Source organism: Cyphomyrmex costatus, unplaced genomic scaffold, assembly GCF_001594065.2.
Source record: "Cyphomyrmex costatus isolate MS0001 unplaced genomic scaffold, Ccosl1.0 scaffold100, whole genome shotgun sequence".
Lineage (NCBI taxonomy): Eukaryota > Metazoa > Arthropoda > Insecta > Hymenoptera > Formicidae > Cyphomyrmex > Cyphomyrmex costatus.
The window spans coordinates 2,222,155-2,249,662 of record NW_017274955.1 but is presented as its reverse complement, the minus strand read 5'-3'; the positions used below and the strand labels follow the sequence as shown (position 1 = coordinate 2,249,662).

The following is a 27,508-nucleotide window of genomic DNA, read 5'->3' as shown; positions in this document are numbered from 1 at the left end:
AGAAAAATTAATTTAATATTCTACGAAATACAGTATAATTTCGCTAAATCTATCCAGCGTCTCGTGGTATATGCTCATTTTTAATTCCTTTATTGTTTATATTTTATACTTTTATGTTGTATTGATATTGTAAACTAAAAATTTATTTTATAAAAAAATCTTATTACTGCTTGATTTAAACTGTTTTTCTTTATACTTTGCATTGCAAAAAAACGAGTAAAATCTAATTATTAAAAAAATATATATATATATATCTTTCACTAACAATTCAATAGTTCTTTTTAAAAAAAGCAAGATCTGCATTAAGTCCATACAATATAGCTCTATGAAAAAATTATATACAAAAGATTTTTTTCTTTGACAATTTAAATTGCATTAATTCTATTTCTTAACCAAATTATTATTCATATCATAAAATTATTTTTAAAAAATATTTATATATATTACTTTTGATGATAACCATATTCTTAGAACAAAACAATGCTCCACATATCTCATATATCTTATAATCATATATCTTTAAACATTACCTACACTTTGATTCTCTTGTGTAGCTGAAAAAAATACACAAAATATTGTGTAAATTCCATACAAAGATGTAGTTTATTAAGTAACATTTATTAGCTTCATACCTTTATATGAATATTCCAAAGCTGTAGCTATTGTTCTCATATCTCCTTCTATACTGCGTGCCCAATTTTCTGCATCTCCGATTTCTTTTAAAGAGCTTGAGAAAGATTCTACTAAATTCAACCATAACTGCGTTTGTTTAGCAAAATTAGTTGCACTGTGTTGCAGTTGCTTTGCTTCTGCATCTAGCTTCTTCTGATTTAAATATGCTTGAGCTACACTGTGATAATAACAAAATTTTATATACATATATTTATATAATGTATACATGTAAAATTGAATATTATATGTATATGTAAATGATAAAACTTGTTTTTTTATCATTATGATTCATTCATTTATACTTATAGTCCATTTATTATAGAATTCGTAGCCGGTTCTTATTTCAAAACTTACCCAGTATCTGAGAATGGATTGAAATTGATTCAAATTTTCAGAAATACAGATTCATGAATGTTAAAATGAATCCTTTTCAATCCAAATACGTTTTTATTCATTTATAGGAATTGCATGGAGCATATCTGTATACTTTTCAATCAAAAAATAATATCAGCTTTTTCAGTGCGTTTGTGACCATAGTGAATACTGTACAATTCAAAATTTTGAATAGGAAACGCAGTTTTTCAATCCAGTTGCATCTAATTGAATCTAATTGAATCCAATTGAATCCAAAAAAAAGTTTTTGTTGTTTAAAATACGAATTTGAATAGACAAAATGTCCAATCCATTTTAATCCATTCTCGGATGCTGGGTAAGTAATCTTAAGACATTAATACAACCTTCTGATTGATTTGTAATACCTCAAGACAGAACATAAAACAGTCTTGAATATATGAATTAATTATGAATAAAATGGGACGCAGGTATATATTATACTATTCACATATTATATCAAAACATAAACAAAAATTTTATTTACCCAACATTCAAGTGATCAACAAGGGCTTGTGTCAGATTGCTTGCAGCTTGAACAGCATCTTTCCGCTTTTGCTCTGTTAAATCATTTCATACATTTTAAAGAGATCTCAGTAATCATCGTAAAAATCTTTGGCATAGAATTAAATAATTTACATATTTTCTACCTTGCCTTTCTTTTCTCACAGCTTGCTTGCTTTGGTGTTCTTTAACGATTGCAGATAACATTTTTGGCAGTTGCTGTCAAAAACTGTAGTGTCTCGTGCTGATTGTTCTGTACTTAAAATAAATAATTAAATACATAATAATAATTTACTGCATATTTACAATGGATATAAATAATGATTAAATACTTGTAAAAGGCAGCAAATAATGAAATAATAGCAGCATACAGCTAATACTAAAGCGAAACAACTATATATTAATATTATATATATATATATATATATACATATGTATGTAAAGTTGTTTCACTTCAACCAGAGAGAAGCCTGCGAGCAGCCATGCCCAGGATGCGCCTCTATGTCCACTAAACGTGGACATTGAACTATGTAGCCAATGTCCACGATCGTGTCGGTAATGTCCACGATTTTTTGGTTCGAATCTTCCCTATGTCTATGATTATCGATCCGTTAGGGGCTGCGCAGAGGGGCTGCGCAGAATAAAAGGAACAAGGAACAGAGAACAGAGAATAAGAATTTCAATCTATCAGAAATCATATACTGTGGAATAAACAGTGTGTATTCCATAGTACATGGTTTGTGATAGGTTGAAATTCTTATTCTCTGTTCCTTTTATTCTGCGCAGCCTTAACGGACCGATAATCATAGACATTGGGAAGATTCGAACTAAAAAATCATGGATATAGGGAAGATTCGACCAAAAAATCATGGACATTACCGACACGATCGTGGATATTGGCTCCATAGCTCAATGTCCACGTTTTGTGGACATAGGTATTCATAGGGTACGGTTAAAGTCTCGCTACAAATGCTTTGAAGCGTTTGATTGACCAATCAAAAGAAAGAACTTTTCAAATTGACCAATCAAGAAACGCTTCAAAGCATTTGTAGCATCGCGTTGACCGTACCCATAGTCAGTTCTTATTTGAAGACTGTCTTAAGTCTTAAAATGCTAAAGCGGCCCTCTGATTGGTTCGTAACTCTTCAAGACTGAACTTAAGACGGTCTTGAATATAAGAACTGACTATGAATACCGGCCATAGAGGCGCTTTAAAATAAAGTAACAACTAATGCCTGGTTTATGCTTCGGTCTTAAGATACAATTTCATGCTGACGCTTGACGCTTAAAGCGAGGAGCACAGACTTTTGCATAACGCATAAACCATATACATAAAGAATTTGATTGGTCCATTGACTCATGCATAAGAAAATGGGCCAATAAAATTCCTTATGCATATGCTTTATGCGTTATACAAAAGTGTGTACTGCGGTCTTAATAGCCCAAACACAAGCTTTTGCATAAAGGTACAATTTCATGCTGACGCTTGACGCTTATTTTTAGCGTCAAAACAGATCACGTGATCAAAATTGATGCTTAATATTCGTCAATTTGTATCACGTGATCTGTTTTGACGCTAAAAATAAGCGTCAAGCGTCAGCATGAAATTGTACCTGAATACATAGTGCATAAGAGATTCAGCCAATCAAAATATTTCTTTTTGTTGAAGTAGAAGGAAAAGAGGGCTTCAGATTGGTTGATTCTCTTATGCACTATGTATTATACGTTATGCAAAAGTCTGTGTTCCCCGCTAACTTAAAGTTGAACTAACTCGCCGCGTATCGTCAATTTGCGAATGCGTATCGGAAGAAACGTCACTTTCGTCCGCGTCTGCGAACTGCGTTCTGCGACTTATGTAGACGGGCCTTTAGCGAGCAGTCGTGAGCAGAAAAAGTTTTTATTAAGCCCCAGTAAGCCATGAGCCATGAACATTAAATAAACATTTCGAAATAAGTTTTAATTCTTTTTAGCTTTTATCATATATTTATATCAATTCAGTGTTTGATTTTTGGGCAGAAATCTGATTGGCTGTCTTATTGCTTGGCAGCCGTTATGCGCGTTGGTTCACCTCTCTTCTTACATCATGGTTTAGGGGTGCGTTCAAAATCGTCATTCGGAAACTGCCCTCGCTCTCTCTCGTTCCGACTCCCCTACGGTACAGACCATAGTGTAGAGTTCCGAAGAACCCACTCGGCCGCGACGGACGCGTTTCGGATTGAGTACTTTTCTATTTTATATTTTTGAAAGTGTTGCATTGATGTGTGCCCGCGGTTGGACTCGTCTCGATAATCCGTCGTGTTGACGGAGGACTTCTATGACGCGCGTTATTGCGATGTGACGACGCCGTAGATGCCAGGCGCCCGGAAACCGTTCGAGCAACGCCGTTTTCGCTGCCTACAGTAGCTGCGTTCAGTAATAGCAAATCTGAGGCGTCGGAGTGCTCTTATATTATAGCTTATGTCACGTGCACTATAGAAAAAGAGCACTCCGACGCCTCAGATTTGCATTGCCGAACTCAACTAGTGCTTCTAGGTAAGGGCCACGTGTTCGTTTTCTATTTCAACTTCCAATTCTAATTCTAATTCCAATTCTTAAATTCAACTTCACGTTAATCTCTTAACGTACTGCACATATTAATCGTGATTTCGAGCCGATTAGCATATCGTTAATTGTATTTGTTTTTAGCCGCATCTATAATTCCTTAGTAATTGTATTTGTATCGAATCGCGTCTGTATAGTTTATTAGAGACTGCCTTGTAATTGCATCTTATGTTTAATTGTGTCTCTAATCCTTTAATAATTCCTTTGTAACAGTACTTTGTCTAATTTAGTAGCGTATGCGATACATGTGCGTAAGATTAATAATTAGAATCCAACTGTATACTTCGATCTTACAAAACAGAATCCATAGAAGATTATTACGCGTCGATAACGATTATAAAATTTTACTGAATTATTAAATAATAAATATACGCTGATATATATAAAAATAAACGGATAAATTCCTTCGTGTTTCACGTTATCATCTCTGCATATCCAAAAACAAGTGTCTCCGAATACGCGAGTACAACAAAGATGCCAAGCTAAGGAGAAGGAGGAATAGAGACGCCTAACCAAGAAAAGGAAAGACAAAGGGCTTAAACCTGCTGTAACGTGTTACCGCCTGTGACCATCCACAAGGTAAGCCAACTCAGTAAGGGACTGTGCAGAATAAAAGGAACAGGGAACAGAGAATAAGAATTTCAACCTATCAGAAATCATGTACTATGGAATACACACTGTTTATTCCACAGTATATGATTTCTGATATAGGTTGAAATTCTTATTCTCTGTTCCTTGTTCCTTTTATTCTGCGTAGCTCCTAACTATTGCGCCAGCCTTAAGCGGGGAGCACAGACTTTTGCATAACGCATAAACAATATACATAAAGAATTTGATTGGTCCATTGAATCATGCATAAGAAAATGGACCAATGAAATTCCTTATGTACATGCTTTATGCGTTATGCAAAAGTCTGTGCTCCCCGCTTTAATCACGTTGCCAAGCATCTTCGGCCACGTGTTACGCGGGCGCTGCCATATTGGAATCAGGGGTTCTCTTTGAGCATGATACCAACTTGTCATGCGACGCGCTGCGACTCCCTCACTCTTCCACACTCGAATCGCGCCGAGCGTTGACGAAGCCATGTATCCACTGGGATTTCAATCCCAATTTTTTTGGTGATTCTAGAGGTGAAAAAAAAGACCCGTGTCCCGGCGTTTGATTGAATAGGCCTTAGTTTCTAAGTAATAAATTTGTGAAAATTGGCCGTATCCGAAGCGCGCCGCGTCGTGCTGTATGAACCTTCCCTAGATACATATTATTACATAATTCAAATTCAATTATTTCGATGCGGAACAATCACTTGGATGATAAACATCATAAAAACATTTAAAGCATATAAATTTTTTACAGTTTGCACAATGAATAAATGAAGGAGTACTACATACACATTTATTTTTCCGTAAGTCCGGGGGGAAACATATTTCGTTGACGTTTTCAAACACATTTTTGAGGAATTAATTTTGATGCAAACCAAGCGTACTCGATCATATCTATAAAAGCTTTCGCTATTTATTATCTAATAGTTTATATATTATTATTATAACTCATCTATTATTTCAAATATTATTACTTGAATTAAAATTCCCTTAAAATTAAATTTAAATTAATGTTTATAATGTGATATTAAATTAAATTTTATAAAAATTGAAATTGAATTACAAACAGCTCAAATAAATTAACAAATTAAAATTAACAATAAACCTCCCAGGTCAAGAATAAATTGAGCAATAATGGTTGTTAAATATATCTATAAATCTATTATAATGATAACATTAATGCCCACACTATATGTCCTAACTGTGCAGATGGTAACACGTTAGTGTTAAATTTTATATTTCAAAAATTTGAATACTATATCAGTATCATTAAAATAAATAAAAATAAATAAAAATATCCTATTAAAAAAAAAAATTATAACAGAACTCACGGAGCCAATTGCATTGGTTGGAAGCATCGCTACCGGGAAGATTCATACAGCGCGACGCGGCGCGCTTCGGATATGGCTAATTTTCACAAATTTATTATGCAGAAACTAAGGCCTATTCAATCAAACGCCGGGACACGGGTTTTTTTTTTTCACCTCTAGAGTCACCAAAAAAATTGAGATTGAAATCCCAGAGTGAGTCACCTGATGCTCCCCTTGTTAGTACATGTTCTATGGTGTCTACTATATAATTTTATTCGCTTCGCGCGTCTTATTTCATTAACGCTACGTTCTTTTGTTATGTGCCCGTGCACCGGAATGCCTCAACTCGGAGGCATTGTACGTAATGAATCCTATTATGCTTGGCTCGTCCAGCTAGGCTGTGTAACTTCCCGTGTGTATGACTAATCCGTGAAAATCAAGACTCTGTGACGTGCGTTTTAGGCTAATTCTACAATGTGCTTTTTGTTTCCTATTTCTTATTGTTTGTCTCTTGTCTTCTTGATCAATCACAAATAAAATTATAATATAACTTAAAATAAAGGACTTTGTTTGCACATATTTAATTGCACTAGAAATTTTTACGATTTGCATGTATTGACTAAAAACGTATGCTAATTGCTAATAGCCTAATAATACCCATAGGTCTTAAAAGTCGAAATTAAAATCATCATTATCATTCATCCATTTGGTTATTAGATACATAGCAGTCTTTTGTTTTAATTTTTTTTATGACATCCTTCGGTAAATCAAATGTTTTGCAACATTTATTTACTCGTTTTAAAGTTTAAACCACTGCGAATGGCTAATAAGACTTTAAGCATTGGTAGTTGCATTTTGTTGCGCAATTTATTTTTGATAATATTCATTATACTAGACAAACGTTCAACATCTGCATTAGAATGAGATAAGCTCACTTTATTTTCAAATAGTTTCCCCAGAGGGGCATATTCCCCCTGGGGTGATGCAATATAAAAAGCAGCTATGCCGTGCGTAAAATAAACTAAATATATATATTGCGGGGGACAGGAGCCCCCCCTCCCCCCCGCATGGGCACTAAAACTAAGTGACTGGGGGACGCTTTCCCCCAGCCAACGGGCAAAAATATCACATACTCCTTAATCCGCACAGCTGGTAGACTGGGCGGATGCGTCATCACAGTTAACGGCTCCCCCGGGTTTATCACAGAAGAGTTGTCAAGAAATTAAAAGCCCGGGGAGCACGCGCGGCAAATTATTATAAATAAAAATAAATATGTAAAACGCGCACACTCATACTCGCATAAAATACAATAATAGGGTTCGCGACATTCACACTCAGACATTGAGGGCCTCACAAACAGATAGTATAAAATAGATAAAAGGTTAAGAGTAGAAAAGTACAAAAGTACGTAGAAAAAAGAGAAGGAAAGAAAGAAGGAGAAGAAAAGAAAAAGAAAGGAAAAGAGAGAGAAAAGACAGTGGAAGAGAAGAAAGAAACGAATAAATAGCATAGCTAAAAACAATACAAGTTATATATATATAAAACTGAATAAATAATAAATAGTTAAAAAGCCAGTAAGGAGGGGTTCCCGTCCAGCAACCAAGTAAAATAAATAAAATAATAAAAAAAGAAAAATTTAATAACTTGGCGAGTAGCGCCGTATCTAGTTAAAGTGCTGGACATAGAGGCAATCCCTCTCGCACGGTTATAAAAAGGGGGGGCCAAGACAAAAACAGAATAATTTACGCGACACTCACACTTGGTAAAACGCGACGCGCCGCATCTTGTGCTCTGCGCTCCTCGGCGCGGCGGCGTCCCAGCGTCGACGGACAGCCCTAGGAGGCGTCGCGAGATGATCCCCAGAGGTACGGGGAGGAGCCAAGTACTGGCGGATGCCGGACACGTGCTCGACATATATGTCCCGTGACCAGCGAATGGTATCCGATACAACGAGGCGTTTCATCATCGCCGCGTACGGGCGCAGCAGCTTCAAGACTGCCTCGTTGCGCGGATCCCACGAGCCGAGGGCGCCGACGACGAAGGCCGTCACGACGACACGGTAACCCTGCCGTTGGAGCTCCTCTGCCAGGGGCGAGTACTTGGCGATTTTCCTCGCCCTGGCGTCATCGAAAGCCTGCCAACGGTTTTCGAAGGGCACCGTGATGTCGCATATAACGACGCTCTTGGAGGGCTCGTGCCTGACGACGAGGTCAAACACGGGTACTTATCAAACTGCCCTCGTATACAGAAAATTAAAATTAAATAATTATAAATATAACAATAAAATACGACTCACCTATGAAGATAATCCAACATAAAAATGCACATAATTATTTATTACACTAATAACTATTCACTACACTAATAATAATAATATAAAAAGTTATATAATAATAAAAAGTTTATAGTCCCGATTAGTACTACCACAAACCCTCGTATTTTATAATGTATATCACTGACAGCATCAACGTCCGCGTCCCTGTGCCAAAGTTCACCCGAAAAATTATTAAAAATTGGGACACCATGCCCACGGCCATGAATCTAATGAACACGTCCGCGATTTAAGGGAGCAGCTCCCTAATAGCGTCTCTAGCGAGACGCTGCATAAAAATTTGCTCTGGTGCCTCCGGCACCGCTCCATCAATTTGAGACTCTGGAAATTTTAGTTCAATATCCTTTATCACGAAACGACACATATTAACGAACTTAACAGTGCGAAGCTACTGACGAGACAGCGTACATAAATAAAAATCATCTCACGGAAAAAATTCATAGGAATATAATATGAGAAGGACTCGGTGCAGCAAAGTGATATATAAAATTTTAATATTTTTATTTAAACATATACCTTTTTGTTGTAAATCTTGAATTACGTCGTTGGATGTTACTTCATTATAAATTTCATCTTTATTATGTTTTTCTCTTAACGTCGTAACTTCGTTTTTATTACAATTTAAATCATTGTCATTTTCATTTTCAGAATTTGGATCATTATCATCATCAACTCCTTGTGCTGCTTCTAGATATCGAGATATTTCTAAAATTTCTTTTTCCATAACAGATTGCCTATAATGACTCATATGTATTTTGTCACTAAATTAAAAATAGGTAGTAGTGGATTTAAATCCGTACAAAAGGGCATAATGACAAGTACATAGTTCATCTTAGATTTATCTGAATACTTAATTATAAATAGAAATTTCGAATATGTTTTAACTTCAAGATTTATACAAGATTGTGTTGAAAATATTTTCTCGGAAATTAGACATAATGTTATATAATACCTAATCCACTTCAATTCACTAATGACTTAAAAATAATTGCCATCTCAATGTACATGAAAGATATTTTTAATACTAATTGTGATAAAGACGATAGACAGTATTTATCAGGGTTTCTTGAATATTTATCAAAAGAAAAGGAAATAAGCAAACCTGTGATTAATAATATTAATATATGTCAAAATGAGATCCCTCCTTAAATATAGATTCAATACCATATTTGTCAAATTTAGAATTAAATAGTTTGTATAACTTAGCTGGTTATATTATAAGATCTCTATTAATGCAGGAACAAATGAAACCGATTTCAATTTTAATTTTGAGAGAGCCATTGACACGAGAGAGGCCCATGAAGTTTGCAAGTGATGCAACTTCATTCTCCGATAAATTATAATGTATACACATTGTAGCAATATGCTTTCGTAATTCAGTTGCACGCAAAGTTTCAGGTTTTTTGGCACCATATTCTATTACATATTGTAGTCAATAGAATATTGACTGCCGTCAATAGAACTAATACTGTTCGTCCTAGTTTACCTCTTAATATAAAACGTACATATTTTTTAGCTATTTGTTTAGCTTTGTTTTGTGATGAAAGTGCTTCGTACATTTCATTTGTTTGATAATGAATTCCTTCATAAGTCTTGTAATCTTCGATAAGACTTCTCTGTATTTCTCCAGCTCTACGACGATTAAATACTTGCACCGACGTCAATGTTGCTTTTGTAAGTGTAAGCCACGCCTCATAAGAAAACTTTTCTTTCAAAACATTGTAAGCTGCTTGGCGATTTTCTTGTAGGAAGTTATGAAGCTGAATAATATTTGATTTAGAGGGAAGTACAACTTTTTTATATCTCTTATTTTGATTCATTGTTTCAGCAATCGTTTTTGTAATATGTGTTGTAAAATCTTCAGAAAATACTTTTAAGAAATCTTCGGCAAGTAATTCATTTCATAGCTCAATTTAAAAAATTAACCTCATACAGTCACGTTATCAACTGCAAAGTTTTTCTACAAAGTTTTCTATAGAGACAGATAATAAAACAGTCACATACTTTTTTTCAGGCATCTACGATTATATTATTGCTATAATCGACAATGTATCGTGAAATCTATTAGGCTAGGCAATTCAAAATATTTTAATAAACTCCACACACGCAGTTCGTACGCAATGAATAGCAACAATAACGCGACAGCTCGCGATCGCTGATTATGTTATCGAGTGAGATAACGAGACTGATACCAGACAGCGCGACAATACATTATATATTCAGTCATTTGGGTGGCATTTTACGTCATTGTGTTGGGTGCCTTGGAAACATTACGCGCGCACACACACTCGATTCCAATTTCTAGCAGGTTATCGTCCTCCGAGATTTATTACTCATGGACAATTGAGAAACACTGTCATTTGTATAAGTTTCGTTTCAGTGAAGCATTTCTTCATCTCGAAACTTTTATAAATTAAAGATAGAGGAAAATATGAATGTTTCGTCTTTATGATCAATACAGAGTATTCTTAATGACATCTCCGAATGAGAATTTATTTTCCTTTCTAATATATCGATTAATCAATATGTTTCCAAGTTCTTTTATTAATCCTCCAAGAGATGATGCAAGAGTGATGGAATCTTATAAAATCCACATAAAGATAAACCTGTCAATGTGTTAATTGCTTCAATACAGCATCTACTATATCGCGGAAAAAAAATTGAAACAAAATCTGTTATTTCAGGCTGTTTATTTTTTATTTCTTGAAATAGGCGACCAATTCTTCTCAATTTTTGTCTAATCATTCCATCATTATGCTCTGATAATTTATATTTTTCACATTGTTGATTGAATGAGATTATTAATTTTTTTTATTTTTATTAAAAGTGGAACATACCACCGCAGACGGGGCAACCCCTCGCTGTTCCACTGGGACCGAGCACCCGACCCGCCGCACTGCCCTCATACTGTCCAAGACCGGAGGACCGAAAATCAGACTCAGGCTGAAATTCCTCCACCCCTCGATGTTTCATACTCCTCCGTTTCAAGCCCTTTATCCATCTTAAATGATCTCCTGGATCTTCTTCCTTCTCCTCCTCCTTTCCTCGCAGATTTTTTTCAGGAAGATCCTCCACTTCCTTCATATCCTTCTTCTGATGAAGAACCACTAGATTTTACAGTTCCAAAATCCTCCTCTAGTCTTCCTGTATCCCCTCCGTGCTTCATCCAAAACCCGGATGACGTACACGGTTACCTTGTCATTGTAGCCCAATCCTGTCCTGACTGTAGAGTCGTGGTCTACATCCCAGGTATCGATCACCCCTTTTCCGCTCCGATCGCCACTCTCCTAGCAATACGTCCTTTCTCCTTGGGACCTCGCCCACCAACTCTTCACATTCTCTTACCAATTCACCTCACACACACATGTATCCGTACACACATAAATATAATATTAAAAATAATTTGTTTATTAGTATATATTATATATTTTAAGAATTCCAAAGTAAATATGTTTCTAAGAAATTGGAATTCGTCCAATTAGTATCTTGTATTAAAGTAATAAATAAGCGTGTTAAAGGTTATTTAATATCACAAAGTGTATAATTTAATTTAAACCTTCCCCGCATTCCAACCGTCATCCCCGAGATCGCACTTGATCCATATCCCAGGCTATAAGGATTGAGTTCCTTGGTCTAAATTTAAAGGACCGACGGGCGTACGGTTCGGGATAAGTGTCATAGTGTGCCGTATACAATAGTAGTGGAGGCCGAGAGGCTAAATGTGGATTTACTCGAGCGTCGTGGGGACCTATTGGATTGTGAAGATTAGATGCTAAAAAGAAAAAAAGGTTATATGATGTATGCCGTTTCAGTGGTGGGGGAGCGTGTACAGGCTTTCAAAAAAAAACAGTGACAATGCAATACTCGAAGCGTGTCAGATATTAATAGTGTAAGCAACCCATGTGTTTCTGATAACGGATAAATATTAATCTGACGGTTTACGTGGTGGGGTTAGCTGTAGGAAGGGGTCAAAAAAGGGGGAAAAAAAAAATTTCCAGAGCGCATCTCGAGCGCGTCAGATTTTTGAAATGTACACTTTTCTACATGTAATTAACACACCATACCTTAATCTGACGCGCTCGAGTTTTCGAACGATCGATTTTTTTTATTTACTAATCCCCTGGACCTCCGGCTCTATATAGAGGTTTAATATTTGGTGGGGGTACTTACTAGGGTGCAAGTTTTCCCCCTTTATGTTATTCTGACGCGCTCGAGTAAATCCCAAAATCCCCGCTTGGCCTCCCGTACTACAAGTGTTATAGTATGGCACACTGACCTAATTCCGTATCCTTTTTTATGCGTCCGACTGTCTCTCGTAACCCTCCGCAGAGCGAGACGATCGGGAGACACATCTGGTGTCAGTTACGTTCTTCCGAGGCCTCCTCCTTAACCTAGAACTTCCCAATAAATAAAGAAAAATCCTGAGGCTTGGACGTAACATTATAATACTGTATTTTTTTCAATGTCCTGCTAATGCTGGCTCTACATACTATAACTATAAACACAGCCACAGTATTATTTTAATGGCAGTATGCGATGCTAATAATATATTTACATTTGTTGATATTGGAGCGTATGGTAGACGCAGCGACGGTGGAGTTTTCAAAGAATGCCAATTTGGTAAAAAAATTTGAACGAAATGAAATTAATGTATCTGATGCAGAGGATATTTCAGAAAATGGTCCGAAATTGCCATATTGTCTTGCCGGAGACGAAGCGTTCCCTTTAAAAGAGTACTTGCTTCGACCATATCCGGGAAAAGGCGGACTGACCAAAGAGACAAATATTTTTAACTATCGTCTAAGCCGTGCCAGGCAAAAAATTGAAAATTTGTTTGGTGCTATTACCTGTCATTGGCGAATACTGAGAAAGCCAATAATTGGTAAAGTAGAAACAGTGGAAAAAATTGTGCAAGCTATTATTTGTTTGCATAATTGATTACTAAAACAGGAGGTAAACAAAAATAAATACATTTTTATAAATATGATTGATCATTATGATTTCAATGGCTGCTTTTTACCTGGTTCATGGAGACACTACGTTTAATGTGTTCCGAAAAACTGGTAAAATTGGACACATTTGAGTTTGTTCCTGACGTATTCTCATCTCTATCTTTTTCATTCTCTAATGGATGTTTGTTGAAGTTACAATTACTGGAACTTGATTCGCTGGAATCGAGGGCATGTAATGTATCTTCCGAAACATTACTTTTTGAGAGAACTGCAAAATATATTAATTTAATATTATATATTATATTTAAAAATAATTATCTAAAATTAATGTTATATATTATATATAAAAATAATTTTGTATATGTATTATTGTAAATTGTTAATATTGTATATGTATATGTATTATTGTAATTGTTGATATTGAAATTGTAGAATTGTTGACTTACGGCCTTGAAGTTGTTAAGTCATTCAAGAATTTCATTTGGCCATAGTATCGAAAACCTCTTTCTTTTTCTTGTTTACTTCTGAACCACTGGGTATATACTCGGTAATCTTATTCCTGGCTTTCTTGTAAGAATCACGAAGGTTTCTCCAGTGCTTTTTAATTTCCTGTACTTCAAATTTATCTAAAAATTAAAAATGAAAGTTTCATAAAACATTTTTCCAAAACAAAAAGAGATTATTAATATGTACTTACATTGTTCCTAACAATTGATGCTCCTGAGCAACGTGAATATTAATCTGCAATGAAACAGGCGCGTTCCGGGTGATGTTAGTAAACGCTTGATCTATTTGTTACAAACTAGCTTTATAGTATAGATAATGTCCTAGTTCTATTGATCAAAATCGAAGCTTTTGCATGTATCATACCCACTGCATCCGAGAGATTATCTATGTTCTCCATCGTTTACAAGACTAACTGACAGACTAACCGACCGATAGAGTTTGATTTTAAGAGAGAGACTGTAAACTATTTGACAGAAATCTTTGAATCTCTACTGATGAAAAACTAACTAACAAGTTTCGCGGGGTCACAATTTTATAGAGATCTTTGAAGGATGTGCCGAGTTGCACGAGGGTTTCTGGTTGGTAGGATCCCTTCGTTGGAATATTTGGTTTTCAAGTAGTTACTTTTTTGAGAATCGCTTTTAGATTAGCTCTGTCTACACCATAAGGTTTTAGTTGTCTAATATCGTTGGGGGGCTACGCGACATCATCTTTTCTATTCTAAGGACTTTTGAGTTCTCAGTCACCCATTGGTGAGTTCGGTTTTAATTTTTTCCGTTTACTGAGAGAGGGGCTTATCGTCCCTTCCGAGCTGTCTAGTTATGATGTATGTTGTGCTAACGTGAGTTTTTTTTTCGTATTTTCCCTTTTTTTTAATCTTTTTTTCTTTTTTTTTTTTACCGATTTCTCTTTTATTAGCTATAAGAAATTGCCTTTAATGATCGAGCTGGATCTTAGATATTATTATAATTCCGTGTGAATTTATATACTACACATATCCACGTAGATCGGTTTGTCGAATTTTACCTTGAGTTTACGCATTTCTATCGCGACCAGATTTTCAGAAAATACGCTTCTACTGTAAAAGTTTGGTTTTGCGATCATTGCCTCTGTACCGTATTTTCCGTCCCAACATGTTAAGAGTCGCACGTTGACATGGTTGCGCACATAGTTTTATCGAAAACCGCGTTGTTCATCAACTTGTATAAATTTTTCTCGAACTCGTTGGCGTTCTAAAAGAATAGCTGAAGCATTGATACGGAGATTTATATGTTAAATTGGTAGCCCTAAAGCCATATTAACAGACCAAAGAACAAATTTTACAAGTGCAATAATGAAACGATTTGCCAGATATTTTAAAATAAAAGAATATCGAACTTCTTCTTTTCATCCTCAACCCAACGGATCATTAGAACGAAGTCATCATGTATTAACAGAATATTTAAAACATTATATATCAGACGAGAAAGACTGGGACAATTGTTATAATTAAACTGGGACAATAAAATATTATTATCATCTAATTAACTAAAAATACTGTATATAGGTTTAAGTGTTTTTTGATATATAATAAAAATTATTATTTGAATTTGTTACATCTCTTTATCGAGCTGACATTACTTTATATTCTTATCTCCATTGTATGGTTCCAAATTTATTGCTGATTACGTTTTATTATTTGATTGCATCGATTTCTGATTCTCTAATATTATACAAAGGCGGTGGAATGTATATCTCATCATTCATTTTCAAGCCACCCTCCTCATCCGTATCATACCCCTTATATGGTACTGTTCATCAACCTCCATATCGATCTCGTCAGGAGTGTGACTCTGGCTACGTTCCGTTTCAGGCTTCTTCTTCTTCTTCTTCTAAATTTATGGCTCCCGCAGACAGAACGCGGCAATGCTTGCCGCGCGGCGGAAGTTGCCACGATAGTCAATCAGCGTCTCGCTGGCAAGACATTGAACAGCATCTTTATATATTTGTCTAATACTGTTGAGCGCAAAACATTTGCAACTGAGAATCAATTTTTCAAAACAATTTGTACCACACTGTGTTACTTACAATTAGACCGTAAGATTATTTATCTTTACGACTTTGTAACATATTGAAGAATCGTTGAAGAAGGACATGTGAGTTCAGAAACGTTCGATACCATTATTATTATATTTATATTGTATTCTTTATATATTATTTTTATGCTGTACTTCATTGTAAACTTGAAATTTATTTTACAAAAATATATTATTACTGCTCGATTTAGACTGAATTTCTTTATAATTTCTGAATGGTTCGAGATGTAGGATTGAAATTTACAGGGATACAACAAGATCATAAAATCTATTATTAAACATCCACCTTAACATTCCCAAAGGAAGAGGGGAAAAGAAGGCCTAAAAATCTTAAATATCAAACGTTGTATACAAGAAGCAGAAAATTTGTTGAATATCGATGAAGTGTCTAAATTGTACTTTGATGTCGACAACTTGTTGACATCATAAGATTTTTCTTCATGGGTAACAATTTGGCGTCAAAGAGTATTTATTAATGTATTATTTATAAATACAGTATACGCGAAAATTGTAAAACGGAAAGATTATCTGTAATAAAAGATATGAGAAGGCTGTATATCAGAAAGTAGAATTAATTTCAAAATCTTCTCTTTCTGAAAAACCGATTCAATCAAAGATAAGCCAAGATGAGCCCGCACTATACACGCACGCATGCACAAAAGAGATGTATTTCTTTCTTCAAAATAACAATGTTTAAATGACCATAACTGCGGAAAAAAGTCTTAGAGACCTCGATCAGTCCGCATTGTTCTCGTCTTGAAAAGCCCTTTCGAACGAGTCATCATTTTGCTGTTATGATGTTATATGATAATGTTATATAAATGAGAGTTCATGGCGTGCTGTCAGTTTGCTGTCAATGTGACGAGTTTATTATTTCTCAATGTATACTCTTACAATTTCATAAACTCATGAATTATCTGTTTTACTTGGTCGTGCCGCTCTTATAGATTGGTATCATATGTTAAAAACTCTGGAAGAAATCCTTCGATATTTGGGCTCCTTTTTTGTCAAATAATCTCAGACATAAAAGTGCACCTTTCCTTTTTCACATTCAAGGAGTTTATACAAGGTCCTGTCTATTTTATGTAAGTTTTACTTGATAATGAGTTCATTCTAATAGTCCAGAATGTACTCATTATTAAGTAAAACTTACATAAGCTCGTTTGAGACCTCCGCCAGGATGATGTTGCCTCTCGTTGCTTTCTAGGAAGTGCCGGTCGAGATGATATAGGAAAGGTGTAGCGTCTCACGCGCTGAGAGGAGGATTTTGCTGCGGCCTTCACCGGTTTTTCCGCCGGTTCCTGTAAGAAAGCCTCCGCTATAACATATAACATGAGTTTCCTTATTAGCTGATTTTAACTTATGGACGACACGCGTTTTGTTATGTTCTATTCTTAATTTAACATTATTATTTTCTATGGTATCTATTATATGAAACGGATCCCCATATTGGTTATCTAGTTTCCCTTTCTAGTATCCCAAGAGAAAACGCTATTATAGAGTCTATAACGAGATTTCAATCTATCAGAAACCTGTTATACGGAATACACGGTTTCTAATAGGAGTCAAAATCTTATTATTTTTTTATTATTCCTAATATTTCCTCTATATTGTGTGCAGAGTCTAAAAAACAAACGATTAATGTCCGATTAATCGATGATAATCAATTATATCTTGGAACTGTCCAATAATTGATTTAATTGATTAGGAATTTAAAGTGTCCCATCACTAGTTCCTTGCTCTACTCCTATGCATTCGGGGCTCTATTATGCAATAGGAAGGAAATGTGGCGTTGCAGATGTAGCTGCGGCGCTCGAGTCACTTCTTTTTCCGTTTTCCTATCTAGATTATATATGCTGGTTAGAGAGATAGAAGCGTCTTGCATATTACGTGCGACATGCGTACCTTTTGTATAACCCGACGATAAATTGTAAGTAGCGCTTGGTAAGATGTATTATTCTTTTTTTCACTTACGTCGTGAGATCTTAATTATTTATGTCATTAGACAATAATCTTGTCGTTAATTTTTAAGTTCTGTGTGTCATAGTCGATCTCGCGATACCGTTATTATTGTTGTCATACGCATACGATCACGTCTGGGCGAGTACTTCGTACGTATGCATATTTATTTGAGTTTGTAATAAACTATCCTTAAACTTGTGAATCAGATTCAGTGATTAACTTTCCACTGCCGACTAAGCATTTTCTCACCTATTCCATTTCGCCTTCAGCGAGCCATCGTTGGCGTCAGACATGCACGGCACAGTATATTGGGCAATGAGACACATTAGCCCCCACAACTGGTGACCCCGACGTGATCGCGTCGCGCCCGTGCAATATAATCATCGACATGGCCAATAGCTCAAGCGACCCTCCCTCGGGCGATCAGGGTAGCGGTATATCGCCGCGTACATTTTAAGATTGCCCGCGCTTTCGCGAGTTGGAATGCAAACCACGCCATTTTGGAAAACGAAGCTGGATCTATGGTTCGTGCAGATGGGAGCCCAAGTTCTTACTGCGAATATAACCGTAGACATGACCAAATACTGAATACAATTATGTGATACAGTGCCTTGACAACACTGCTCTGACAGAGATTAGTGACATTGTGCTTAATCCTTCCGCGACGGATAAGTAGGCCGCGCTCAAAAATAGGTTAGTCAATAGCTTCGCGGATAGTGCTGAAAGAAAACTGTGTAAATTGTTAATTGAGGTTGACCTAGGCGACCGCCGTCCGTCACAGTTGCTTCGCAGAATGAGGGACCTTGCGCAGAACGGCGTGTCGAAGAGGTGCTTAAATCTTTATGGTTGCAGCGTTTACCACAACAGATACAGGCTATTTTAACAGCTACGAAATACGACCTCGAAGAGCTATCGCAGTTGGTAGACCGAGTAATGGATGTGTTCCCGTTGGCAATAACAATTTCGCAACTGTTATTCGGTGTAACTCAAGCTACCCCAGCGGATTCGCAAATGTCCACGCTTTTGAATCGGATAGAAAAACTGGAAACACGTTTATCACGCAGCAAGTCACATGCCTCACCGGACTGTCGTCGCAGAAGCCGTTCAAGATCCAAATCGAACAGCCGCCTTTGCTGGTATCATAGACGTTTTGGCGGAAAAGCCACCAAGTGTACGCAACCCTGCTGGAAGACGGCCACGCTGTGCGTCTTCCAGCAGGGAACCTGCGAACCAGTTACAGTCAAAGGACTTCGATGTTTCTTGGGGATGCTCAATTTTAACCGATTCTTCAAGAATCTCGCAAACATGCAGGTGCCATTACTGAACGTTATCTCAGGGTGTAAACGAGGCACCAACACGAAAATAAAGTGGACTCCTGAGCTCAGACAATCCTTCTAACAAGTTAAGGAACACCTCGCCGCTCAAGCCACTTCGCTTTCTGATAGCAATGCGACATTCTCGTCACAAACAGACGCCTCCGAAAAAGCAATCGGCGCTGTGTTACAGAGACGAGTCATTTTTTCGAGATGGAATTTGAAAATTGCCTGAGAGATGGGAAAAAGTAGCCAGCGGACAATACTTCAATTAATCTGTTCATTCATTTTGTTTTGAAATAAATGCATTTTTGAACATAAAAAACGGACCGAACTAATTTGTACATCTACTTTTCATCTCGGAGTTTACAACTGATGTACGTCACGTCTCAGGCCCTGAGAACATCGTAGCAAATGCATTATTTCACGTCGATACTATCGTGATGCCAATCAGCCTCGATATGCAAGAGATCATAGTAGCTCAAATCTCGAACGAGGAATTACAGCAATTAAAACAGTCTCATCAACCTCTTTGAAGCAAAAGTTTACCTTATTGGGAACGGTATCCACCATTCACTGTGACACATTAGAAGAAGAGATAAGACCGTATATTCCCAGACCATTACGCACATGTGTTTTTGATCCGTTACATCAAATGTGTCATCCAAGTGGCAGAGCAACTCATCGGCAAATCGCGTAGAAATTTGTGTGGCCCTCCATGACTAAGGACATTAAGGAGTGGGTGTTTAGCATGCCAGCAATCCAAAATTCATCGGCACAACCATACGTCATCCACTAATGTACCAGTGCCCGACACCCGTTTCGAACACGTTCACATCGATATCATTGGTCTCTTACCTTCATCCGAAGGTTACGGTATTTATTTACAATGATTGACCGATTCACACGTTGGTCAGAAGTTATTCCAATGCAGGACTGCACTGCAGATACAGTAGCGAAGATGTTTTTCATCCATTGGATAACCAAATTCGGAGCTCCACGACTAATTACAAGCAATCAAGATTCATAATTCGAAACACAACTGTTTGACGCACTGACCAAGCTCGTCGGTTCTAAGCGCTGTCGAACAGCTGCGTACCATCCTGAAACTAATGAGATTATCGAGCGATGGCATCGTTCTACAAAAACTGTATTAATGTGCCATGGTGAAGCTCAATGGACGGATACACTGCCAGTAGTACTGCTCGGCCTAAGAACTTGCTTTAAAGAAGATCTAGGCACTTTCGTAGTGGAATTGGTTTACGGTACTACACTTAAAGTACCGGGCAAGATTTTTCCTCTGAAGAAATGCCGAGCGACCAACGAATCTTCGTCGAAATTTCCGCGTAATTATGCAAAAGTTACGGCCTAGGCCAACCTCTCATCATATTAGACCTAAACTATTTTTCTATAAAGATTTATATAATTGTTCACTGTCTTTTTTAAAGCAGAAGATAACAAACCTCCTTTAGACCAATCGTATACCGAACCGCATAAAGTTTTAGAGTATGTCTCGGACAAGTCTTTGCTATTGAAGTTAACGATAGACGCACCAACGTCACTGTCGACAGACTTAAACCTGCTTATTTAGTATTATTTAGTAATACAGGTCTCAGGAACTATTCCGACTACTGCGTCTCCGCCCTCAACTGATATACCAGTGCATGTGAACCATACAGACTTACCCCGGATATACAATACGTGTTTTAAGCCCTAAGCTGTAAGAAATTAACCAATTACAATCGAATTCGAGGAGAATAATCGACTATAATTCGTCCATTCCTAATGGCTTAAGGCTTAAAACTCTATTGTAGATCCGGGCTTACTAGGGTCCGGCCACCACGCGAAAGACAATTAAATTTAAGATTTAATTCACGCAATATTACGTTAAGTAACCAATTAAGAATAAATTTCTGTTTGTTTTGTTTATTATTACTCTTTGTTATTTTCGTTCTAGTAGTTGTTATCAGTATTCTTTTTGTAATATTAACACTGAGGGGAGAGTGGCGTTGCAGGCGTTAGCTGCGGCGCTTAAGTCATTTTTTTTTTCCGTTTTACCATTTATAGATTATATACGCTGGTTAGAGAGATAGGGCCTGAGCACAAAGATTGTCTTGGATTGTCGTAACTGTTTTCGACAGAATCGTAAGGGACTGAGCACAAAGATATTCGTGTATTAACAGTTTTCGACAAAGTCATAAGTCAACACACAACAATTTATCGTAACTGTTTCCGACAGAGTCATAATTCAACGCAAGGATCGATATAAATTTACGTCGTAAGCCATAAGGATCTTTACGACAATCACTGTGCGTTGACTCACGACTCTGTCGGAAACTGTTTTGACAATCCACGACAATGTTTGTGCTCAGTAGCCCTATTCTATAACTCTTAACGTCAACGTCGATATCGTTACAGTGTCGTTGCGCAGATATTTCATACGATAAAAAAGGTACGCAACGACACTGTAACGATATCGACACTGTCGTTAAGAGTTACAGAATAGGGCCTCAGGTTCAGCATAGAAGCATCTTGCGTATTGCATACGACATGAGTACCGTTTGAATAACCTGGCGATAAATTGTAAGTAGCGCTTGGTAAGATGTATTATTCCTTTTTTAAGTTATGTGAGATCTTGTTCATGTCATTAGACAATAATCTTGTCATTAATTTCTAAATTCTGTGTGTCATAGTCGGTCTCGCGATACCGTTATTATTGTTGTCATACGCACGCAATCACGTTTACGCGAGTACTTTGTACGTACGCATATTTATTTGAGTTTGTAATAAACTATACTTGAACTTCTGAATCAAATTCAGTGATTAACTTTCCACTGCCGACTAATGCCTGATTTATGCTTTGGATCTTAATCCTAAAGTTCTAACCGAAATTTGAATTCTATTGACTGAATTTTAAGATTAAGCATAAACCAGGCATAAGCATTTTCCCGCCTATTCCATTTTCTCAAAATCAGTTGAATATCTATATCATAATATTAATACAGGACCTGAAGAGTGTCTGGTGTTCAGGTTATTTCTAGATAAGATATAAAAACAAGTGCGCGCGTATTGTGCTGCTTTCGGCCGGCGCCTAGCAATGATGTCCTTCCGGTCTTATGTCTATACTCTTATTATAGGTACTCTATCCAATACTACATTACTGCGCCGTACATGTCTGACTAAAGCCCATTCTACAATGGGCAGTAGCAGTAATGAATTAAAGAGTAGACGTAGAAATTAACAAATCGTTGAATATGAGGAGGATAATTAACTATCATTGGTCGATTTCTACGCCTACTCCATAATCCACTACTGCTACTTCCCATTATAGAATGGCTTAAGGCACTATAAAGGTGAGCGTTCGCATATCCGCCATTTTTACTTTTTTTCCCACTCCGTCTCTGAGCTGAGAAAGTTAGGGCCTTGGCACACAAAAAACTTAAGGCAGTAAGAGCCCCAACACACACTTTTGCATAACGCATAAAGCATGTGCATAAGGAATTTCATTGGCCCATTTTCTTATGCATGAATCAATGGACCAATCAAATTCTTTATGTATATGGTTTATGCGTTATGCAAAAGTCTGTGCTCCCCGCTTAAAGGCCCAGACATAAGCTTTTGCATAACGCATTAAAGGATCTACAATAGGCACGTAATATATGTAAAGGTGCAATTTCACGCAGCATCAAAACGCTAGCGGCTCTCCCCACTCTGACCCCCAATGAGCCGCTGTCGTTAAAGCGGGGAGCACAGACTTTTGCATAACGCATAAATCATATACATAAAGAATTTGATTGGTCCATTGACTCATGCATAAGAAAATGGGCCAATGAAATTCCTTATGCACATGCTTTATCCGTTATGCAAAAGTGTGTGTTTCTCGTCTTAGAATATGTGCTATCTGGGAATAGAGTCCTAGATATCAGAGAAGCGCAACCGGCTTAAGTCAGTATCGCAAAATTACTAAGAAAAGTATTAAAAATGGCGTCGTTTGCAGACGAAATATGAAATCCACCAATCGTCTATTAGTCAGCCATTTTTAATACCACTGAATGAATGTCATGATTGGCTGACAGTCAACTAATCAGGACGCAGAACATCGGTTGCGCTTCTTTGATATCTAGGACTCTATCTGGGAACTAATAAATTTTCTAGTTTGTCCAGATGTGGATTCATATAAACAAGCTTTTAACGAGCCATTCGTGCATCGCCGACAAATGACGGTTTCAATTTTTCTCCAACATACCAACATACGGGCAAAGAGCAGGTGAAGAGTGAGCGGGGTACGTACATACAAGGTTTACGCGGATCATACGGGAGAAGGACGAGGATCGTCTATGATGCCGACGAGCTTTGTTGCTGTACAGTTTACCTGTTGATAACTTCGAACTCGATCTTACACGAGAAAATTGGCGATTAAGAGCGGACCTCCGACAAGCGGTATATCCTCGGTGAGTCACGTGCGCGATAAAGCGTCGGTTCTCCGCCGTGGCGGTGACAATTTTCATACAGAAACCGAACGCGTATCGTGGTGGAATATATGCACCCGTGTTTCGCGTGCCTTAATGATCGGGAAACAAGCGTTGTCATTCGCGCTCGCATGTAATACGGGGTGGATCGGCGATGTTGCTTGCTTGCATGCGGTGATTTTAGAAGCTTCGTGTGCAACCCGGTGATTTTCTTGCGATCGTTCCGTCGGCGGCTTTCATGAGGACGATTGAAAAAATGTAAATGGTATTTGGTGTCCACCTGCGGAACTGAAGCTACTTCTTGGTACTTTCTTTTACAAAGCGATTGAAATTGTTTGGATAAGAGGATGGCAGTACGCATCACGTTGGAATGCGGACATACCTCCATGTTACGTACGCGTACTACTCCTGAGGGATACACGCATGATTGGGAGGTGTTCGTACGAGGAGTGGATAATGCAGATATACATCATTACATCGAGAAAGGTATACCTTCTCGTTAATCCAATCATCCTTTATAGTTCTATTAGTATGTTTAAAAGTAGTGGATTTGGACAGATCAGAGTTAGATTAATAATATATGCTCTATTATTGATAGAGCATGTAACATCAATTGATAGTAGAGCATGTGTTGTTCATAATCCAATCTAGGTTGATTCAAACTTAAGTTGAAAACGCTACTAGGAATTCACATAATATTTGTATTTCTTCGTTCTTTTTTTCCATTTATATAATTTGTTACAGCCTTGACAAATTGTTACACTACTTATCTTTATACTGTATCTTACTATAAGGTTTATATTACTAATATAAAATGCAATGTTACTTTTTTAAACATACTTTTCATAAAAGCGACTTTTCTTATATTTTTAGTGGTATTCCTCTTACATAATACATTTCGGAATCCTAAGAGAGTGCTTAAAGAACCACCGTTTGTTGTGAAAGAATCTGGCTATGCAGGCTTTATATTTCCAATCGAAATTTATCTGAAGAATAAAGATGAACCCAAGAAGTTTCAAATAGCATATGATCTGCAATTGCAAAATGGTCCACCTATTAACAAGACTATACGTCATGTGGAAGTAATCCGTAATCCTTCTGATGACTTCAGGAAAAAGCTACTGAAAGGTGGAGCTGTAAGTATAGTTTTTATCTAAATGTAGATTATTGTGTTTATATTACAAGAAATATGATATATAATCAATGTATGAAGTAATACATTGATATGTTATATATTAATTTAATAATTTTTTGAACTATATCTTATGATTTTAGGTTGTAGTATCCAGTAGAGACGGTTCATTAGAAAAAAGTGATACAAAAGCATCCACAATGGTCGGTAAACCAAAATTAAATGGTAGTGAAAACAAGAAGCATCGTATTACCGAATCTAAAACTTCTAATTCGTTTCATGATTTATTTGGCCCTCCTATAAAAACAGCACCTGTAAAGATATCACCAGACAGCAAAAAGACAAGTCAATCTGATAAAAATTTAGTTCCTAAACCTTTAGCTGTTACTGAAAAATCTGATAAAGTGGATAAAACAGTTAAATCAAAGGAAAGTCCTCATAAAGATAGTAGAAAAGACAAAATAGATGAGAAGAAGGATAAAAAGGTTAGAGATAGTTCTAAGGATCAACTCAGGAGTAAAGATAAATCCAAGAGACCTCCTAGTCCTGGAAGTAAAAGTCATTCAAGTCCTGGTAACAAAAGACCAGCATCACCAGTCACAATAAAGAAGCCTTCGAGTCCTTTGTCATCTACAAAACGATCTCTATCTCCTAAATCAAAAGAAAGGGAGGTAAAGAAAGTTACACTAGAAAAAGAGAAAGATAGTAAAGAGAAGGAAAAGGTGAAAAATAACTCCAAAAATGACATAGATTCTTCTTCGAAGTCTGAAAAGAAGAAAGATAAGAAGAAACACAAAGATGACAGAGACAAAGAAAGAAAGGATAAGTATAAAGAATCAGAGAAAACCAATGTTAAAGATGTCACAAAAATAATCGAGAAAAAATCTGAAAAACCGGATAAAGAGAAACCAGACAAGGAGAAATTTCAAGAACACAAATCGTCAAAAGACGATAGAAAATCGCCAAAAACTGGTAAAGAAAATGATAAAGTAAAAGAAGAGAAAGTGATAAAAGAGAAATCTGAGAAGAGTGAAAAACCTGAAAAAGTAAAAGATAGTAAATATGATAAAGATCGACCGAAACATAAACATAAAAAAAGAGAGAAAAAGGATAAACGAGATAGTAAAGATCGAGAAAAGAAAGAGAAACGTGACAGGAGTAAGGATGAAAGTGAGAAACAGAATAACTCATCTTCACTAATTGGAAATCCATTATCATCCCTTTTGACCGAGATTCCGGAAAGAGACAGCAGCGACTCAGCACCTTCGGTAGATGACGATTCATTACCTGAAAGTAAATCTATGCTTAGTAATGTTAAAAAGGAGTCAGACCATGTAATATCCACTGTACCAACAGAAACAGCAAAACCACTTTCTCCTGGTATATCAATGGAAGTGAAGAAAGACAAGAGTGATCGTAGCAGACGAGACAAGTCCAAAGGAAATAGAAACGAAGAAAGAGAAAATCGAAAAAGGAAGAAAAGTAAAGAAGATGATGAAGTTTTAATAAAACGTGAGAAGAGGGGTCAGTCAACTTCTCCACCTTTGGAGCCAGTTTCATCGAGCCAATCTCCAGTTGCGATGGATGTTGATACTATTCATCATTTAGATAAGGAAATAAAGAAGGAAGTAAAAAAGGAGATAAAGAAGGAGAAAGATGATCATATTAATATGGCTGACAATATAAATAATAAAGATAATGATCCTGAACAAGTGGCTCCAGATTCTACAATTAGTACTGATGCAGACATCAGTGAACCGCCAGTGTTTTCTGAGGATTATGTATCACAACTGAAGGATTTGCAACACAAAATAATGACATTGCAAGATAATGACGAGCTACAAAGAGTCGTACAAGTAATTGCAGAAACTGGTCAATACGAAATTACTAAGAAGACATTTGATTTTGATCTGTGTGCATTGGATCGAAGAACTGTGCATCGTCTTCAACAGTTTTTCTCTGCATCTTGACCATCTGTAAAAAAAAAGGCACGACGTATTAATTTATATGTATAGATATTACATATTTAAAAGATCATATGATCTTATTGATCTAATCAATAATAGACTTTTTAATGATAAAAATGTTACTATACGTGAGACCCCAGAAGAATTTTTGAATACATTTTTCAGTTTAATTGTATTGCAATATCTTATGCAGATTAGAAATACACCATTTGCAGTAATTTATACGGATTGAAGACTCTTGTGATAGTAAGTATAATATGTAAAATAAAATATTTTTTTAGTTCTTTTTCACACAATTCTTAAGAAATTAACAGCAAATGCTGCTGATAGTATATTGGCAAAGTCTAACAAAGTTTGCCAAGAAAATATAATACAATAATAGCAAAGATCAAGTAGCATTTGTAATATAGTCTAGTGCAGATTAATAATAGAAATCGAGTAGAATTTGCTGAATGCATTCTGTGCTGACTGCTGACATATTTTGAACATATTGGCAGATCAATAGCAAAATCGAGCAAAATCTATCGTTAATTAGCCTTCATGTCTTTAAGACATTGTTAGATATTGTTGCAAGCTTATGCTACGCACGAATCTGTTGCCGCCTGTTGGAAGTGAAGCGATGATTCTTTCCTTAGCAACAGGATTTGTTGTTCTGCTCTCAATGTCAAAATTTTGACGTGTCAAATAAAGACGTTCTTATATTCTTACGAGAGAGTTTTATTA

At 36.5% G+C, this 27,508-nt stretch overlaps 3 protein-coding genes across 4 annotated transcripts; 2 read left to right on the top strand and 1 right to left on the bottom strand.

The window, feature by feature from the left end:
• Positions 1 to 482: 482 nt before the first annotated feature.
• On the bottom strand, positions 483 to 2,011 carry Blos1 (biogenesis of lysosome-related organelles complex 1 subunit 1). 2 transcript variants are annotated; one of them, XM_018537431.1, is made up of 5 exons: positions 1,899 to 2,011; positions 1,713 to 1,824; positions 1,550 to 1,622; positions 633 to 850; positions 483 to 554 (listed from the first exon to the last, which is right to left on the bottom strand). In XM_018537431.1, the coding sequence occupies exons 2-5, from the start codon at positions 1,771 to 1,773 to the stop codon at positions 520 to 522; spliced, it is 387 nt and encodes a 128-aa protein (XP_018392933.1). In that variant the 5' UTR covers positions 1,774 to 1,824; positions 1,899 to 2,011; the 3' UTR covers positions 483 to 519. The 2 variants fall into 2 exon arrangements, with proteins under 2 accessions (XP_018392933.1, XP_018392942.1); XM_018537440.1 differs by having other exon boundaries at positions 1,713 to 1,819.
• A 10,972-nt stretch (positions 2,012 to 12,983) lies between these two features.
• LOC108771336 (uncharacterized) lies at positions 12,984 to 13,346 on the top strand. Its single transcript, XM_018536581.1, has one exon. It carries the CDS (start codon positions 12,984 to 12,986, stop codon positions 13,344 to 13,346), a length of 363 nt encoding a protein of 120 aa, XP_018392083.1.
• A 10,578-nt stretch (positions 13,347 to 23,924) lies between these two features.
• On the top strand, positions 23,925 to 26,920 carry ear (ENL/AF9-related super elongation complex transcription factor). The gene is made up of 3 exons (XM_018537778.1): positions 23,925 to 24,172; positions 24,560 to 24,822; positions 24,962 to 26,920. The coding sequence occupies exons 1-3, from the start codon at positions 24,034 to 24,036 to the stop codon at positions 26,786 to 26,788; spliced, it is 2,229 nt and encodes a 742-aa protein (XP_018393280.1). The 5' UTR covers positions 23,925 to 24,033; the 3' UTR covers positions 26,789 to 26,920.
• Positions 26,921 to 27,508: the final 588 nt, after the last annotated feature.